Genomic DNA, 16696 nt, shown 5'->3' on the forward strand with positions numbered 1-16696 from the left:
GCATTTGGATTATCTTGCCACATTTACTCATTGATTGTCAAAATTTGACGTTATTCATCAATTTATGACTAAAATTGTACAAAATATGGAATAATAACAGAAAGAAAAGAATCGCTAGGGTCTTTACATTACAAGAATATAAAAGGAAATAAGCGAAGCGATTCTTGGAGAAGTGAGTTCCTTCTCCATGAACTGAACCTTGGAAAACTTATTGACCCAACTTGAGCTGTGTTATAGAAGCATGTCAGATTTTGCAGGCAATCTCTTGAAGAAGTTGACTGGCACTGAAGGCATCTTGGACCTAAACCGTGGATGCCGTAACATGAATAGCCCCACCAGCACTGCAATCACCTGGAAGGGAGTCACATACAGAAAAACTGCACATACCAAAGACAAGAAGATGAATATTGCAGTTGCCCTTGGATCCCTCCAGCTCAGCAATGCTTGAGCTCTCTCTCCTTGGGTTGCTAGATCACCAACCACAGCCTGAACACGACCGGCCACACTCCGAAGACGGTCATACCGCATCCTAACTATTTCGTTGGGTCGGGATGTTGGGAATGTATCAAACTCCTCATCAAGCTCATCAGGGTGGACATGCTCTGCATGTGAAATCCGAGCATCCATATGGGGTGGAGTCCTGGGCCTAAAGCGGTAGTTCCATACTCCTATCACAAACAAGTAAAGGAAGATAGTGGGCAGTATGAGTTCCGGGTAACAGACCAATATCAAGAACAGGATGTGAACAAGACATGTTGTAATAGGGTTTCTCCATGTGCAAACGTCGTTAAACCATCTGCAAACAGCTGAGATTCCTGATAATACTGACATGATTCTGAAGAAATTTGCCTTGCTTCTTCTCAGGCTGAACATATGGATGTCCACATCAAGCATGTATTCTACAACCTCTCGCCGTAGGGGTGGTTCTGCTCGAGCTAACCGGGCAGCCACCATTTGCATAGCTTGGTGCCTCAACCAATCTATGTGTTTGACAGGAATCGGCTGTGCATAATGCATTTTGGGCAGAAGTGGTCTTCCATATTGTGCAACCATGTTCACCCAAGCTGTGCAGGTAAATCTCACTGCTAACTGAAGCTCACCATGCTTCTTCAATCCTCCAGGAGTAAGCACTAGTAAAGGGTAAAAATGTGAGTATATCCGATCAGTTTCTAGTGTTGATAGCCTGATTCTAACCTTTCCTATCCTCTGCTCCTTTGCATCATTCCCACTGACATGATTATTGTCAAACACTCCGACAGTGATCACAGTGCAGGGATCAAAGACCTCCCATGTGTACTGCTCGTTCCACTTAGGAGCAAGAGTGTCAAGAAGGGTTCGTGTTCGAATCCATTTGTTACCATACTTGGCAACACAGTAAGGATCAGTAAGTCTCCCCTCTTTCCCTTTCATGGGTAAGAGATTCTTAGCACTCAGTATCCCAAGCTCTAAAATTCCAATAGGAGCCTTCCTCAGATGCTTCGACGAGGGCTGGAGATCACTGCTAAAGTGGGTGGACTCATCCAACACATGGTACCCTGCTTCCAAGCAGAGCCGCAAGTGAATTTTGCTAGCAAACTTCATCTTCTCCTTCTTCTCCCCATCCTCATCGCCGTGTGAATGCCTTAAGAGGTTGAACCACCGCGGATCAGGAGGCTTAGCTGTTTCCAACCTATGCGGAAGCTCCCTAACCGGGATGATCATCTTCCCTAGGATCTCATCCCTTCCAGGCCCAACTTTATCCTCCACTGTCAAGATCAAAAATTCGTCGAACGGCTCTGAAGCCACAAACATCAGCTCATCATTCCAAATCGGATTCAATGTCTGCATCGGCGAAGGCCTTGTTGCCCTCATCTGGTTCCCAAGCTGAACTCTCACCTGAGTCACAGGCGCACGACCCCTGTCTGATGGCACCAAATCCTGAGCTTCAATCACAAGCACGCGCAAGTAATACAACTTCGGCGAAAAGTACACCTTTGATCTAGTGTGTGCAAGATTATGATGACTGATGGAATGTGCATCAGAATGCCATGCTTCAGGGAACGCCTCATCAGCCTGCGTTCCCATCCACACTGCAAGCATAATCTCTCCTCTGTTCCCTCTCTGACCCTTCTTATCCTCAAGCTTATACCACTGAGGAGCCAACGGCGAATCAGGCGGAACTCGAAGAGGAACTTCAGTCAGATCAAACATAACCCTCCCTACAAAATCATCCTTTCCAAAATCCTTATCCTTAACAATAACTTCCAGCAGATTGGATTGCAATCTCTCCTTAGAAAAAGCAAAAATCTGATTCCAAACAGGATTTTGATTCTTCTCAAGATGCTTAGTTACCCCTTTATAGTTCCCAAGCTTCACTTCAACATAAGGGTCTAAACTCCCTGTAATGTCCATTACAGGAAGATCTCTCGCCTTAACAACACTTGCATACAAGTAATGCATTTGCTCAACCAGATCGTAGGTGCTACCGATGGTATCCCCTTTTCTGTATCCCATGTGTGCCGCTACGGGAGGCCGAGTCTCCACCAGCTCATAATCCGGCTTCTTCCCGGGAACCTGCATCATCATAGCAGGCTGTGGGGCGGCTTTCATGAAATCCGCCCGAACTTCCGTCTTCGGATACGATTGCTGGGTTTGGTGGTTAGACTGAGAAGGCGGAGCTTGTTGTTGCTGCTGTTGAGAAGAGTTGTGAGATTTAGCTGGAACTGAGTAAAAAGTTCGAACTTGAGGTTTTTCTTTTTCTTGCTTTTTATTCTGCTTTTGATAATGGTGATCATGATGATGATGATGGTTGTTGTTTTCATTTCCGAATTCTCTCTCCCCCACTTGTTCATAATTATTTCCGAAATTAGAGGTAACATTATTTGGATTGATTTCTTCCAATGGCGGAACCTCGGATTCATTATTCTCTCTCCTATCTTCCTTGTTAGGAGGCGGAAAAAATTGAAAAGATGGGTCATTCACCAAGAACATCTTTAAAGCAATATCCCCTTTGATATGAGAGAACATCCCTCTCTTATCAAGGGGATACCTCTGAACAGAGGCTTGGGTTTCCGTCGTAGCAACGGAAACCCCGGAAATCCGGACACGGCCTAAGAAGTTCTTATGATGGCCGTGTCCGGATTTCTTATCGTTATAGACAGTAACCTCAATGGTTCTGTCGGCGAGGTTTTGTGGGTCGGAAACCTCGAAAACGAGCTTCTCGTTCCACACGGGGTTCAAGTCTTTGTACTTGGTTTGTGTCTTGTGTCTTTGCTCTTCAAACTCAACCTCTACATATGGACTTGCGGAGCCTTGCCCGTCTTTCGGCATGAGGTCGGATGCATCTAGCACCTCCACCACTAGCCTGGCCATGGTGTCCTGGTTGAATGCTTCAAGTTATTGTAAAGGTAAAATCAGAAGAATGGTTTAGTGGAAGAAACAGAGGAGAGAGAAAGTTGAAGAAGAGAGGAACATGAACACATTAGAGTAGAAGAAGAGGAGAGAGAAAGAAGAGAAGAGAAGAGGTTTAGGTGTCGTTTGGTGAAAGTGGGGGGTGTGTTTGATTGACAGAGAGAGAGAATGTGGTGTTTGTCATTATGGAGTGAGTGGGTTGTGATTTTAATGGGAGAATTAATTAATTGTTTGGTGGAGGAAAAAGAGAGAGCTTTTAACTTGCTGGAATTTGTGTGTTACAATTCTTACAAATACTTGTTCTTGTTCATGAATCAGGAAAGAAATTGCACGGTGTAAATGTGTAATGTTCAATTGTTCTTTAGTACGAGTACGCTGTAAAAATATTTAGACTACTGAGTACTCGTGGAAAAGAATACATTTTTCCTCTTTGTTTCTAAATAAAAGTATAATTTGAAATTCTCTACTCGATCTACTATCCACTAGGTTTTTTGGTTATGTCGAATATCGTCAACTTTTTATACTAGTATATAGTTTTATATTTCATGTAGAGTATAGCAAAGTAATAAGTGTTTATTTCTTTTACATATCACGCAATTTCACAAGTCATTATATGAATGAGTTTAGAACTTCAGTCTTGAGTATCATTTTCATCAAAGATCTTACTAACTAGTATAAAGTATGCTAGTTCGAATAATTCGTAAACTCAGAATAGCAAGATGCTGGTTCGAATATACAAATCCATGGTCTAGCATGAAGATTAAAGAGACATAATTAAGTTAATTTTAAAAGGACCAAAGTTGGTTGAAGGAAGATTCACTAAATGCATATTTGTGTGGATTTGTCAAGACTTTTAGCCAAAAAGGTCAACATTTAGATTTGTTTTATTTCAATTTGCTTAATTTTAATGACAAAACAAGGGTATGTAAAGGGTATAAAATTTTAAAATTAAATAAATGAACCAAACTTTAATTTTGCTCTATCGTAAAACAGGTTGGATGAAGGCTCCCCTTCAAACTTTTTTCCAACAACCTTTTTGCTTTTTTATGATTTTAATATGCATTTATTTTGTGTTTCACTGTTGCTTCAAATAGAAAGTAGAAAAATGATAGTATTATTCTATGGTAGCATTTAATTGAATCTTCTAAGAAAAAAGCGAAGAAATTAAAATTGAATGTAAAAGAAACGTACACGGCCGATTTCAGATATTTTTGTATATGAGCATACTTTCTTATTCAATTGCTTTATTCACCTTATTTTTATAAATCTTGAAACTGAAAATAAGTTTATACAATAAAGATAATATATAGTTCATATTAATCAGTTAATAAGAAATATACGAATTGAACTTAAGAGTAAAACACACAAGTTTTAATAAGTTTAGATAAATTTAAATTAAGATAAATCGAGCACATCCTAGTTGGATGTAATACTATAGAAACGTAGTTGCTAAGTAATTACTCTGTAAGTATGTTTCTATTAATAGCCACTTTCTCTGCATAACATCGATGTTTCTTATACTTTGGTTGCTTATGGTGAAGGAAGCTCCGGGTAACTTCTCCTTCCCTTTTCTTTTTATCTTTTATCTTTTTCCTGTTTTAATAATACAACAAGAATATCTATGAATATATCACTCCTAAAGTGATGATGTGTCAAGCATTAGCATTCACTCGTATGAATCATAATAATATTAACATTATACTATTAATAATAATATAAATATTTGATGACCGTTTGGACCAAAACCTAAGCTAATACTTACATCAGCAATTCTCGAGTAATCCCATGATAACGCAGTCTCATAAATTGACATTTGTGCTCTCATCCAAATCTATCATTATTGTTTATTAATATCTGTTTGAGATAGATTTTCCAATGTCTTACGTCAAATGAGTTAGGCTTAGGCTCCTCTTAATTACGAGAGTTTTATAAATGGATACGTCAAATGAATTTAGTAATGATCTATGTGGATATAAAAAATTCTCGTATTACTTTCAATCGAAAGTTAACATTCAATTTATATACAAATAAAACGAGACTAAAACGTTTAATTATTATATTACAGCAACTTTGATATTTAAGTTTTACATGTAGTTAAAGTTTATAAACTTTGAATTTTTACGTACTTAACATAATAACATTTAATAATGGGTTTGGTCCTAATACTTTTTACCTTCCTTTTGGACCATTATTCTCTTGATTGTTGACTATATTTAATTTATTTTATGAGTATTAATATCTTGCTTAAATTTAATAAGATTTCAATAACTAAAGTGTTAGGCATCTAATTAATCTTTGTCGGTTTAGCTTAAGCTTCCAAATGTATATCCATTTATAAAACCCATTAATTCCGGGTCAAAATTGTTTAAACGGGCAAAGAATATGGATATCCACAAGAATCAAGGGCGATGCAAAAGCAAGTAGATAAGGAATATGCTAAAAGACAAAGGGGAGTTTAATTTTTCATTGTGCACCCAATAATAAAAGGAGGGTGGTCCTAGAGATCTTCTAGGATATGCATGTGGTTGTCCAAGTTAAGTCTATATCACAAGACCCTTTTAATGTTTAATACGAATTTGGATCTTGATTCGAATAAATTTGCTTGTAACCCTTTTGCTAAAACGATTCGTGTTGGAAATTCTAATTATATTATGTACGGAGTAATATTTTTGTTTACGTTAAAGTTATTATTTCTCGATATAATTGCTCAGATAGCTAGGATTGATGAAAACACATGCATTATGTAATGGATCTTAAAATCGGAAATCCCTTGCGCATTGGGAATGCCCTTAGCGTAGAGGAACATGTAATAAAAGGTAACAATAAAAGCTATAGTTAAGTGATCTAACTTTAAGTTAATACAGTACTGTGTATTGAAAATGTAATGTAAGAAATTGTTGAAGGAAATCAATTATTTTTCATTTGCATAATGCAATGCCACAACAGGCCAATGCAATAATGAGAAGTTGATTAAAAAAGGTGACGAGGTAACAAACAAGTAGTAACATAGGCTGGCTAAGAGACCAGGGAAATGGGTTGGCTCTTTTCTGACAACAAAGTATATTGTCTAAACTCGCAACTAGCATATAAACATATAAATACACACTTCACTCAACATAAAAATAAAAATAAAAATACACAAAAGAAGTGTTAATATTTCTGAATTCAATTTTTTTTTTATTTTTTTTAACCATAATAAAAGGAACCATGCATATTTTTTGCTTATTTGGTGTTTGGAGTAAAAGTACCCCAGCCACGTGGCCCTATGGCTGAGCGACACGTGGCACCCAGCCATTGGTCAGCAGGGCTCCAATCCCTTGCTGACACGTGTCCTAGAAACCCTAAATGGGGAACCAAGGCTCCCCACTATAAATAGTGGGAGAATCCTCATTAATGGGCATTCATAAATACATTCAAGGAAATTGAATACACTTACACCAAAACCAAGCAATATTAATTGCGGAATTCTCCCATTACGCGAGAAGTAATTTCACTATTTTACGCACTATCTTCCTCCTGTACGTAACTGACTTGATCGTCGGAGGCGGAGCTCCAACCAACCGGAGTCTTCGTGGTTTTGCAGGTACAGGCGGCGAAGGGCATTCTTGGAATTGTAACTCTCCCGCAGGACACATCAAAAAACCCCGAAACATTTGGCGCCGTATGTGGGGAGAGTACTTCTGAGATGACTTCTAATCCTGTACCACCGGATCAGGACAAGCGGCCGTCGGCCGAGCCTGAGGTCCAGACGGACCATGAAAGTGGTGATGATTACGGACTCGACACTTATGTGGCCCCAGACGGGTCCTTCAGAACAAAGCACACCCGTTCCAGGGATAAGAAGGAACGGGATAACATCCAAGCTGCTCCAGGCAACTCAGCCGGCAACCCGGTCGGAGCTGCTCAGGCGGCAGAAGGTTCTGCTCCCGTCACTAGGAACGAACTCATGACCTTCATGAATAGTTTCAAAGGCGAGATCCAGAACCTTATTCGGTCAGCTACTCCCAAGAAGAGTCAGCCGGCCAAGAAGCCTTCTTCTAACAAGAAGGCGATTAAAGACCGGGTCCCTACCCCTCATCCAAAGCCGAAGGAGGGGGAGGGCCTCAGGTTCGATCAAAACCGGCTCTGCTTCCCGCAAGCGGAACCCAGAAAACCCATCCGGCACTTGCAGCTGGATGGTTCAAAAAAGATATTCTCTGATGCCCGGACGTTTCTCCAAGAAAAGAGAAGTCTGGCGTCTACGTCGGCTTCAACGTCGACCTTTCCTGACAGTTTCCGTGACACATCTAACAGGCGCACGGGAACAAGCCTAGGGAGTCAGACGGGCGAACCATCCGCCCGGTCTGGACCCCAAGTGATCCAGCCTGGTCTATTTGGTTCGCCAAATGGGCTGGGTGGATCCCCTTTTACCCAAACGGGTCCATTTGGCAGAAATGTGCAGCAGCCGTTCCAGCTCATGGACTGGCAGCAGCGCCTGCTGAGCTTGGGAGAACAGCCCACGGCGTTCTCCCCTGAGATAACCCAGGCGACACAGCCGGCTAAGGTTAAAAACGTGTTGGTAGGGGCCTATGATGGTACCTCCAACCTAGAAGATCACCTAATGGCCTATTCCAACCTCATGTACCTACAGGGGTTGGATGATGCCATCTGGTGCCGATGCTTCCCGGCTACCCTGAAGGGCATTGCCCAACGGTGGTTTGGTAATTTACCAGCCGGCTGCATCAACAGCTTCAAGACTTTGGCGTACTTATTTACCTCAAATTTCTCAATGAACATCCCTGCCAAAAAGACTAGCCTCGACCTAGGGGCAATACATCAGGGTGACAGAGAAGGGCTCCGGTCCTATGTCAGGCGGTTCAATCTGATGAGAATTCAGATTCAAGGACTGTCTGACGAAGTTGCTTACACAGACTTCTTTAAGGGTCTGAAGGATGGGTCAACCTTCAAGTTCGACCTCGTTCGGAAAAGGGTAGCCACCCTCCAAGAGGCGTTGATGGAAGCTGAAGCCTATATACAAGCGACGGAGCTTTGTGCTGTGAAGCAGCCGGCGGATTCCAAAAAATCCGACAGAGAAGACAGCCGGCAACAACAACAGCCGGCTAAAAAGGAAGAAAAGAAGAGAAAAGAGGTCTGGGCGGCAGACCGATCTGGTCAGCCGGCTCAGAAGCTCAGACGGAAATCTGAACCGTACGTCCCCAAGTACGAGTTCACAAAGGACTACTCCTCCATCCTCATGGAGATAAAGGACCGGATGTCTCTCGACAAACCGGCTGTGATGAAAAGCCCCGTAGACAGCCGGGACAAAAGCAAATACTGCCAGTACCATGAGGATGTTGGCCATGACACTAATGGTTGCTATAGCCTCAGGCGGCTATTAGACCGTTTGGCTGATGAGGGGGCTCTAAAGTCTTATCTGCCCAAAGCCAAGGGTAGCACCCTGGCCAAGAAAGGGCAGGCGGCAAAAGCTGTTCTTGCCAATTCTGAAACGGATGAAGAGACCATCTTCACCATAGCAGGCGGCTTTGCCGGGGGGGGGGGGGGGGGGGGGGTGGGGGGTCCCACTATTAGGGGCACCAAAGATAACATCAGGAAGCTAGTCAACTCAGTTGAGGAGAGCCAGGCGTCGAAAGACACTTTTTCTGAGGTCCTTATTTCTGAAAAGGACCGGGGCAAGGTCAGGCGGCCTCACGATGACCCCATAGTCATCGAATGTAAAGTTGCCAATCAGAGGGTTGGCCGGATCCTAATAGATACCGGGAGCTCGTCTGACCTAATCAGCTATCAATGCTTGACCAAGCTCAAGTACAAATCCAGTAACATGCACCAGGCGCCTCACCCGCTTGTTGGTTTTGGGGGAGGCGTAGTGCATCCGGTAGGAAGCATAGACCTTCCCATCCGGCTGGGTGAAAAGGGGGAAGGGCGCCATATGGTGGTAAAATTCTTGGTTGTAGAAGAACTTGCCGCCTACAACATGATTTTTGGCCGTCCGACCCTCAATGAGTCCAAGGCTGTCATCGTTCCTTCACTCATGCTTGTCAAATTTGAAAAGGATGATGGTACAGTCGATTCCCTTAAGGGGGACCAGAGGACGGCTAGGGAGTGCTATCTCTCTGACGTCAGACCTACTATGGGGGCAGCCGGAGACGGCAAGCCCATAGATCTTGATAACTGCGATACAGCAGTCCCGGCTCCAAGGGCAGCCGGTAAGAAAAGAAAGGCGGGCCAGACGGATCCCGTCAAGCAAGAAAAATAGCAATCACTAGCCGGGGAAAGGTCAGATGACCAACGACCTCAGCCGGCTGGTGACTGCATTGATGTCGTCTTAGACGACAGCCGTCCTGACAGAACTGTCAAGGTTGGGACGGTTGCTTATGAACGGTTGGGAGCAGACCTGCTCCAACTTCTAAAAGAATTCAAAGACATCTTTGCCTTTGAAGTAGAAGAGATGCTAGGCGTCAGCCCGGATCTAGCTGTCTACAAACTCGCCGTGGACTCTAAAAAGAAGCCGGTCAGGCAGAAAAAGAGGGATCATGGTGAAGAGAGATCTCAGGCGGCAACGGTTGAGGTCAAAAAACTGTTAGATGCTGGGTTCATCCGGCAATGCTACTACCCGGATTGGGTAGCAAATGTTGTCCTCGTGAAAAAGCCGAATGGTACCTGGCGGATGTGTGTAGACTACACAGATCTGAACAGAGCATGCCCAAAGGACAGTTCCCCGCTTCCAAGGATCGACAATCTGGTCGACTCTACAGCCGGTCATGCTCTGAGGAGTTTCATGGATGCCTACTCAGGTTTCCATCAAATACCCCTATGGAAAAAAGATCAAGAAAAGACGGCCTTCGTCACTGATCAGGGGTTATTTTGTTACAAGGTGATGCCGTTTGGGTTAAAGAATGCACCGGCTACATTCCAGCGCATGATAAACACCGTCTTCATTAATCAAATTGGCAAGAATGTAGAGGCGTACATTGATGACATGATAGTCAAATCCAAGCTACAGACGGATCACCTACTAGACCTCCGAGAAACATTCACCACACTCAGGCGGCACCGGGTCATGCTTAACCCAAAGAAGTGTGTATTTGGTGTTGAGTCTGGGAAGTTTCTCGAATTCTTGATCGACCAAAGGGGAATAGAGGCTAATCCGGAAAAAGTACAGGCGGTCATTGACATGCGTTCTCCCCGCACTGTAAAAGAAGCCCAGAAATTTACCGGTTGCCTGGCGGTGTTGGGAAGATTTCTCAGCCGGTCAGGTGACAAGTGCCTCTATTTCTTCCAGGCCATCCGGAAGAGGTCCAGATTCGAGTGGGGTGAAGAGGCGGAAATGGCATTCTAGAAGCTAAAGCAACACTTGCATTCGTTGCCAAGGCTAGTGAGCCCCCTGCCAAGGGAGGTCCTCTATATGTATTTAGCCGTCTCTGATTATGCCCTTAGTGTCGTTCTCCTCGCTGAGAGAGACGGTAATCAGCTCCCGGTGTATTTCATCAGCCATGTACTTAAGAATGCTGAACTCCGGTACCCCATGATCGAAAAATTTGGGTTAACCCTGTTCGTCGCAGTCAAACGGTTGAAGCCCTACTTTTTGGCTCACCCGGTGATTGTATATACAGACCAGCCGCTCAAGCGCCTAATGACCACCATCGAGTCATCCGGCAGAATGATCAAGTGGGCTGTTGAAATACAAAGCCTTGAGATAACTTTTGAACCCAGGCGGGGCAGTGAAAGGTCAGGCGTTTGCCGAATTCATTGTCGAAATGACTAGACCGGTGCAACCGGAAAATCCTGATCAGGTTTGAAAGTTATTCATAGACGGTAGCTCTACAGTGAACGGCTGTGGTGCAGGCGTTATATGCCATTCTCCGGAGGGGGATAAGTTTGAATTCGCACTACGGTTCCGGTTCCAAGCCTCAAATAATGAGGCAGAGTATGAAGCCCTGCTAGCCGGTATACGCATGTGTAAGGCAACAGGGGCAAGAAAAGTCAGCGCCTGCTCAGACTCTTAGTTAATCGTTAGTCAGTACAATGGTGACTACGAGGCCACCCATCCGGCCATGATCAAATATCTACAGGCGGTCAGGGAAGAGGCCGTGTTGCTCGATGAATTTCATCTAAGTCAGGTGCCCCGGTCCGAGAATAATCAGGCGGATGCCCTTTCCAAATTGGCATCATCCGCCTCCTGTGATGCGCCTAGGACGGTTTTTTGGGAAGTCATTGAGAAAAGAAGCATTGATCATGACCCCATAGGTATCCTGGACCGAAGTGCCAGCTGGATGGACCCCATCCGGGATTACTTGGCAGACGGTACTTTACCGGATGACCCTTCTGAAGCAATGGCGCTCAAGAAGCGTGCTCTGAGCTTCGTTATGCATCATGGAGAACTTCTCCGGAAGGGATATCTACAGCCGTTTCTAAAGTGTGTAACCCCTGAAAGGGGAAGAGAGGTTATAGAGGATCTGCACGCGGGTTTTTGTGCCTCACACATAGGCGGCAGGTCCTTGGCAAGAAGAACCAGACGGCAGGGTTACTTGTGGCCCACTCTTGAGGCAGACGCCATGGATTTGGTGAAACGGTGTGACAAATGCCAAAATTTTGCCCGGTTGATACATCGACCGGCAACTGACCTGACAACCATCCATAGCCCGGTTCCGTTCGCAAAGTGGGGCATGGACATTCTGGGTCTGTATGCTCCTGCATCAGGCGGTCGCCGCTATATTTTGGTGGTAGTGGATTACTTCACTAAATGGGTTGAAGCAGAGGCGGTCAAAGGCATAAAAACAAAGGACGTGATCTCCTTCATTTGGAGAAATGTCATCACCCGGTTTGGGGTTCCAATGTCTATGGTCTTTGACAATGGACCCGAATTTGAAACGCCTGTCCTCAAGAGCTGGTTGGGGGACCAAGGAATCTCCCATTGTTTTGCATCCGTTGGCCGTCCTCAGGCAAACGGGCAAGTTGAGGCCTTCAATAAGCTGATCTCTGACGGTATAAAGAAGAAGGTGGAAAGAGCCGATGGACTATGGGCAGAGGAATTACCTCATGTCCTTTGGGCCATCAGGACCACTGAAAAAGGGGAAACCGGTGAAACCCCATTTCTTATGACATATGGCACTGAGGCGGTGCTCCCTATTGAACATTATGAGCCAACACTTCGCATCATGCTATATGATGAGGCGGCCAACTAGGAAGCCATGCGGCTTGCACTGGATGCTCTCCCAGAGCGAAGGGGCAACGCAGCCTTGCGTCATGAGATTTACCGCCCGAGAATGACAAGAGCCTACAACAAGCGAGTTCACAAACGACCCTTGAAAGAAGGAGATTTTGTGCTTCGCAAAATGGAAGCAACCGGTAGGGCCAATGAGCAAGGCAAATTAACCCCTAACTGGGAGGGACCCTACCGAATTTTTGAAGAAGTACGAGACGGCACATACCGCCTGGAAACCCCAGACGGTAGAAAACTGCCTAGAACCTGGAATGTAGACAATCTTAAAAAGTACTACTTCTAGAAATTGTATAGCTTTTGTAGACTTCTGTATAATTAATGAGAAAGATTTACTACATATTATGCTTACATGCGCCATGTCTTGTGCTTAACACAAGCGTCCCCCTTTACCGGTTTTCCATGCGCCATGTCTTGTGCCCAACACAAGCGGCCCTGAAAACTAACGAATCAACCGGTGACACCCATTCGGGTGAATTCATCGAAGAGAACATCTCCCATTCGGGTGGAAACTTGTTCTAGTGATAAAAAATCAGGCGGTGCTACCCGCCTGAACGATCCATGGCACCAAGGAATCGTGGGCTAGCATCCCCAAACATGCAGCCGGCCCCCTCTTTGGACCAAGTACCACTAAAGGCTGATCTCAAAACAGACAGCCGATACTTAAAGTGCCGCCTAATCGACTAAGAGAAGGCAGGCATCAAGCATTTGGTTTAGGCCATAATCTATGAAGAGGTGTTCTTGCAAAAGCCCAACCGGCAAATTGACACCCTAAATCCTACGAAAAGGCCTTTCCTAAAAGCCTCAGCCGACAAATCAGTAAAAACCGGCTGCTTTTTGTCCTTATGTTTTGTGCTATAGCATATGGATAGCCGCCTGGCACCATCTCACCTATGCCAGCCACCTATCCAGGGGCAATTACCTACCCTAACCCCAATCAGTCATGCGGAAACACATTCATTCAAAAAGAAAAATTCGAAATTCAAAGCAGCAAAAAGGAAGGCAAATTCATTCAAAACCGGATCAAACGGTAGAAATGTAGCAGAATTAATCGGCACAGCCGGTGAAAATATTAAATTTTTTACAGAATAAACCGGCGCTGCCGGTGAAAATATCAGTATTCAAAATAAAAGACAACAGCAGAGTAAGCCGACCCTTCCGGCACTATTACAAAATAATGCACGGCGCGCAGGCCGGGAGGTCGTTGCTACTCTAGCTGCACAGTCACCCGGTCACCCTCCGCCTAGTTACCCTCCGGATGAGCAGGGTTGGTGGTAGGAACGAAGCCGGGAGCAACCTCATCCTCGAATGTCGCCTCAATAGCAGCCGCTTCCGCCTGCATTCGTTAGAACTCGGCGTCCACCCATTGATCATACGGTTCGGGCCCCGGCTTGCCCTCCTCCTCAACCAGAATGTCAAGGTCTGCGTATTTGTAGGCGAGCTCCAAGACGTTGTAGTCTGCACCCGGGTGGATGATGGAGAACACCCTCTTCATACGGTTCTCGCAGTCCTGCTCATTCTCCTCAATGAGCCGGCTCTGATCAGCTTAAGGGTGGCCTGGAAGTTGCGCTGAGCATCAGCAGCCTCCTTGACGAGGCGGTCATTCTCTAGCTGCACCCGTTTGTTGCTCTTCTCCGCATGGTCAAGCCGCTTGAGGGGCTCCTCGTGCTTCTTGAGCTCATCTTCAGCATTATCCAGGGCCGCCTGGAGGTTGTCTATTTTTGTCTTCGACTCTTTGAGGGCGTTTTGGAGGGACTTGACCTGATCCGCCTGTTGCATGATTATAGCTTTAGTTTCTAAGTCATGCACAATCATGGAATAGTGGGCAACGCTATGTGCGTCATCCGCAGAACGTTTGGCTCTTCTTACCTCTTCCTGCTTGCGGATGTAGGCCTTCTTAAGCCCCTCCACGCGGAGCAGTGCCTGCAACAACAACACAGCCGGTATTAGTAGAAAAACCGGATGGGTATACTACAAATTGAATGCTGGGTGGGTACTCATTGACTTACATCGGCCAAGTCGACCATCACACGGTCGGCATTGAAGGTATTAATTCCAGGAATCGCCTCCTTCTCGTCCCGGGGGACGGCTTTCAGCATGGCCCGGGCATATTGAGCAGCGTCCGGCCAACATGGAGAATTATCTGCACCAGAAACAGACGGTGAGAAAGCTGCGTATGCTCCGCCTACGGACAGCCGGCTGATCGGAGAATCTCCCGGCTGAGACGCGGAATATGACTTAACCCGCGTGGGTAGGTCGAGCAACGTGAGGTTGAAGGGGTTTGTACCTTTTTGGGAAGCCCTTTGGCCTCCGGCAGAAGATGGACCGGTTGCGGTCCTTATTGGAGTGACCTCTTTCGAGGCCGTTTCAGTGTTAGACCCGCCTGGGGTCTTTATTGTTTTACCGCCGGTAGTAGTCCGGGCGGTAGAAGCAGTTCTCTGCACCTTAAGTGCAGGCTCTTCAACAGACAGCCGTGGCCGAATCTGTTTTTGCAGAGAGCGGGGAATAACACCCCCATCTTGAAACAAGACCACAAACGGTCAGGTGAATACATAGCTAAAACAGCATCAAAGCCAGCACATAAAGAAGGTCAGGCGGGCTAACCTTTTTAGCCGCTTGAGCGGCAAGCTTCTTCTCCAGATTCTCCTTGCGGATATCTGAAGCCTTTTTTGCGGGTGTCTTGGCGGTGGGCAGCATGTTTTTAGCTTCCTTTGAAAATGAAAATACATCCGGTCAGAATCATGATAATTTTGCATTACAATCAAAAGAAAAAGGTCAGCCGGCATAAAATTAACCGGCTAGCGTTCGTAACCTTTGCTCTTAAACATGTTGCTAAGCCCACAGGCGGACAAGAAGCACTCGTCCTTAAAAAATTCGTGTTTGGGCACCCAGTTCTTGGGTACCCTTATTATTTCTCTGGTTGAGAGAGAGGAAGAGGCCAGCTCAAAAAATCCAAAGTCTAGAATGGCCTCCCTATCATTATCAAGAACTGGGGGCAGCCGACACTTCTGCCCCAAAAGCTCTGGTTTCCGGTTGTAGGTCCGCTACTCCTTGTTCTCCTCCTCAGACGGAGCTTTGACCAGGTAGAACCGGTTCTTCCAGTCCGACCACTTAGACGGCTTATCCAGGGTCATCATGTATTGAGGATGAGTCGTCAAGGTGTACCAGGCTCTCTAGCCGCCTGGGCTCCGGCTCAAATAGTGCATATGGGCAAACGCCTCCCAGCCGGGGTTGAGATCCTGCATCTCGCAGGCAGCGATGTACCCTAGAATGTTCACCCAAGAATTTGGGGTGAGTTGCCAAACGCCTAGGCCATATCCCCTAAGTATGGCCTTAATCGTATTGTGAAGGGGGAAGCGGACACCGGCTAGGAAAGCCGCTTCATAGCACCCAAACCAATTGTTAGCGTTGTTAGGGTTTACAATGATTCTACACAACAAGAATCAAATAAAGAATTGGTGGAACAAACCCTAGAATGTGTATAAGTTTCAATGAAACATACAACACCAAATACTTCAAGTAGTATTACAAACCAAGCACTAAATTAACAAAGTAATCTAGAAATTACAACAAAAATAACACTAATGTGAAAGTTTCTTAAACTTGCCTCACTCCAAGCCGAACATCACGAAGAACATGAGAAATTCAATGACCACGTGAGTCTTCTTTACCGGATACTTGTCTAAGGCGTGTATACACTTTCCTAAAGTGATAATTTACCCCACCACGGTGCTTGGGTTGTGACCGGAAACTCACTTTGAGATACAATAGACAACACCACACATTTAGCACAAAGATGTGTGATAAGATGGTTAAATTCTTAATGAAATAACTTAATTGATAGAGTATTTCAAGAAGAGATTGCAAGTTTCTTGATGAAATTGTGAAGAAAAGGGAAAAAACTTGGAGAGGAAAAACCAGAGAGAGCAAAAGCATACTCCCGTTTTTTCTTTTAATTTCGCAATTAAAAGAATAAACGAATCCGCAACTGCCAGAAGGAGCGGGCGCTCCACCAGAAGGAGCGGGCGCTCCTACTTTTAGGAGCGGGCGCTCCTAATGGCCCCGCGGGTGCGGCATTTCAGCCCGCGG

General features: G+C 45.2%; 1 protein-coding gene across 1 annotated transcript; it reads right to left on the reverse strand.

The window, feature by feature from the left end:
* Positions 1-30: 30 nt before the first annotated feature.
* On the reverse strand, positions 31-3718 carry LOC110731613 (FT-interacting protein 1-like). The gene has a single exon (XM_021911485.1). The coding sequence runs from the start codon at positions 3349-3351 to the stop codon at positions 232-234; it is 3120 nt and encodes a 1039-aa protein (XP_021767177.1). The 5' UTR covers positions 3352-3718; the 3' UTR covers positions 31-231.
* Between the last annotated feature and the right edge of the window lie 12978 nt (positions 3719-16696).

Source organism: Chenopodium quinoa, unplaced genomic scaffold, assembly GCF_001683475.1.
Source record: "Chenopodium quinoa cultivar QQ74 unplaced genomic scaffold, ASM168347v1, whole genome shotgun sequence".
Taxonomy (NCBI): Eukaryota; Viridiplantae; Streptophyta; class Magnoliopsida; order Caryophyllales; family Amaranthaceae; genus Chenopodium; species Chenopodium quinoa.

Coding starts and splice junctions, on each gene's coding strand:
- LOC110731613 (XM_021911485.1), bottom strand. CDS start 3,351: ATGGCCAGGCTAGTGGTGGAGGTGCTAGATGCATCCGACCTCATGCCG.